At 51.9% G+C, this 2,401-nt stretch overlaps 1 protein-coding gene across 1 annotated transcript in view; it reads left to right on the top strand.

Annotated features, from left to right (window-relative positions):
• The first annotated feature begins 1,345 nt into the window (after nt 1-1,345).
• The window catches only part of GINS2 (GINS complex subunit 2 (Psf2 homolog)), an 11,721-nt gene continuing 10,665 nt past the window's right edge, over nt 1,346-2,401 (top strand). The window contains exon 1 of the mRNA XM_011972297.1: nt 1,346-1,351. Within this exon, the coding sequence (XP_011827687.1) occupies nt 1,346-1,351 (6 nt within the window). The remainder of the gene's footprint in view (nt 1,352-2,401) is intronic.

Here is a 2,401-nt window from a genome sequence, read left to right as displayed (position 1 = left end):
GTGTGTCTGTGTCAGTGTGCTGGACTTTTTTTTTTTCTTTTGAGACAGAGTGCTGGAGTGCAGTGGCATAATCTTGGCTCACTGAAACCTCCACCTCCTAGGTTCAAGTGATTCTCCTGCCTCAGCCTCCCGAGTAGCTAGGACTACAGGTGTGTGCCACCACACCTGGCTAATTTTTGTATTTTAGTAGAGACAGGGTTTCACCATATTGGCCAGGTTGGTCTTGAACTCCTGACCTCGTGATCCTCCCGTCTTGGCCTTCCAAAGTGCTGGAATTACAGGCATGAGCCACCACGTCCCGCCTTTTTTTTTTTTTTTTTTTTTTAATATGGAGATGGTATCTCACTATGTTGCCTAGGCTGGTTTCAAACTCCTGGGCTCCAGTGATCCTCTCATCTCAGCCTCCCAAAGTGCTGGGATTACAGGTGTGAGCCACTGCTGGTATCACGTTTTTGAGGTTCATCCACGTTGTAGTGTGTACCAGGACTTCGTTAAGATTTGCAGCCGATTACTACTCCAGCGTATGAATAGGCACCGTTTTGTTTATCCAGACATCAGTGGGCGGCCACTGGGCTGTTCACACATTTTGACTACTATGAATCATGCTGCTATGAAGGGAAAGACACAAGTCCACCAAGTGATTCTCACACACTCAGGCTTGAGGCATCAGGAGAGCACACTCTTGCAATCTGTAAAGCTGCACACTTTCCCATCCTGTTCTTTCCAAAGCCCGGCGAGGCTAGCGGCAGCCCTGGCCCCATTTTACAGATAAGGACACCGAGGCTCCTGGACAGCCAGGCTCCGGTCGCCCTCCTACCCACCCCACAGCAGCCTCTCTGAACCTCGGCTTTCTCATCTTTTCCTCTGCTCTTTTATAGGCTAGACAAATTAGGAAGTAAACCCTCGTCAGCTTTGGAACACAAATATTTGCCAGTGAAGAAAACATTCCCCATCAATCAAAACCGGGACAGGCTGGTACATATGTCTGCAGCCGCCTCAGGGAGCTTCTGTTTCAGGAGGGGCCAGGTGGCCCACAGCTCCCCCTCCTCCCTGAACACTGCAGGCTCCTTCTCTTCCTACTTCATTTTGAAGATGCAGAGACAGGGGTTCAGAGTGGTCACTTGCCCTTGGTCACACAGCATCCAGAGTGACCTTTTATTTCTTCTCTTCAAGCATATTTGTCTTTTCTCTTTTGTTTTTATTTTTATTTGTTTTAATAGAGATGGGGTCTTGGCATGTTGCCCAGGCTGATCTCAAACTCCTGGCCTCAAGTGATCCTTCTGCCTCTGCCTCCCAAAGTGCTGGGACGACAGGCGTGCCTGGCCAAGAGGATGTGTCTTCACACATGAAGGTAACTCAGCGAGAACTCCAGGTCTGTAAAGGACAACTTCCAAGGCAGATACACAACAGACACAGCTTTGTGAGCAGCCCTGTGAGCTTTAGGGCTTTATTTCACCTTCCTGGGGCTTCAGGGAGGTCGGAGGGGAGGGCACCTGGTTAGCTGGGGGAGGGGGCGGGGGGCAGGGGCGGCTTTCGTGCTGGAATTCCAAACCCCGGACTCCTCGTGTCTCCTGTGACTTTTCTCGGGGCCTAATCATCAGGGTTTTAAATTCGCCTGCAGTCGTAGGATAGCGCTTCACCTCCAGGAAGCTTTTCCGGCCATGGCCACCCCATCAAAATCACCTGGCCCTGGATGAAATTCAGCTTTGTCTTCCCCCGACTCCTGAATCCCAACTCCCAGGAGCGTGCACACAAACAGTGGGCACCTGCGAGGGGATTCCGACACAGGTGAGCTCCAGACACCGCTCTGGCTTCACCTGCGCCCACTGTGCAGGGGCAGCCGGTCCAGCGAGCAGGTATTTGCTCAGGTGGTGCAAACCCCCCGCTCCTGTCTCATCTGGGACTCCTGCCGAAGTGCACATTCTGAGCCCCTGCTCTGAAGTGTCCGTATTGGAAGCTGTGGGATGGGATGTGGGAATCTGCATTTTTATAGATTTTTTAAACAATGTGTGCAGAGAGGGCAGAAGATTGTGAAATTAATGGAAACAAGGTCTTCCCTCATCTCTCTGTCAGCCCAGGTGATGCCTAGTCCCGGGCCCGGTGCTGAGTTTAGGCCAATAAATGCGTGTACTCCTGGTCTGGCACGATGGCTCACACCTGTAATCCCAGCACTTTGAGAGGTCGAGGTGGGAGGATCTCTTGAGGCCAAAAGTTCAAGATCAGCCTGAGCAATATAGCGAGATCCCAAATCCACGAAAAGTTGTTTAAAAATTAAAATAAAATAAATGCTTTTACTCTTGGCCCCATGCGGAACGCCGGCGTAGAAGCGGCCCGGAACCCCACCCCCGGCTCTTGACTAGGGCTGTTTGCGGCGGGCGCCGGGGGCAGGCGAAGGGACACC

This window comes from Mandrillus leucophaeus, unplaced genomic scaffold, assembly GCF_000951045.1.
Source record: "Mandrillus leucophaeus isolate KB7577 unplaced genomic scaffold, Mleu.le_1.0 Scaffold10, whole genome shotgun sequence".
Lineage (NCBI taxonomy): Eukaryota > Metazoa > Chordata > Mammalia > Primates > Cercopithecidae > Mandrillus > Mandrillus leucophaeus.
Note: the sequence above shows the minus strand (reverse complement) of the source record. Positions and strands in the feature narration are given on the sequence as shown.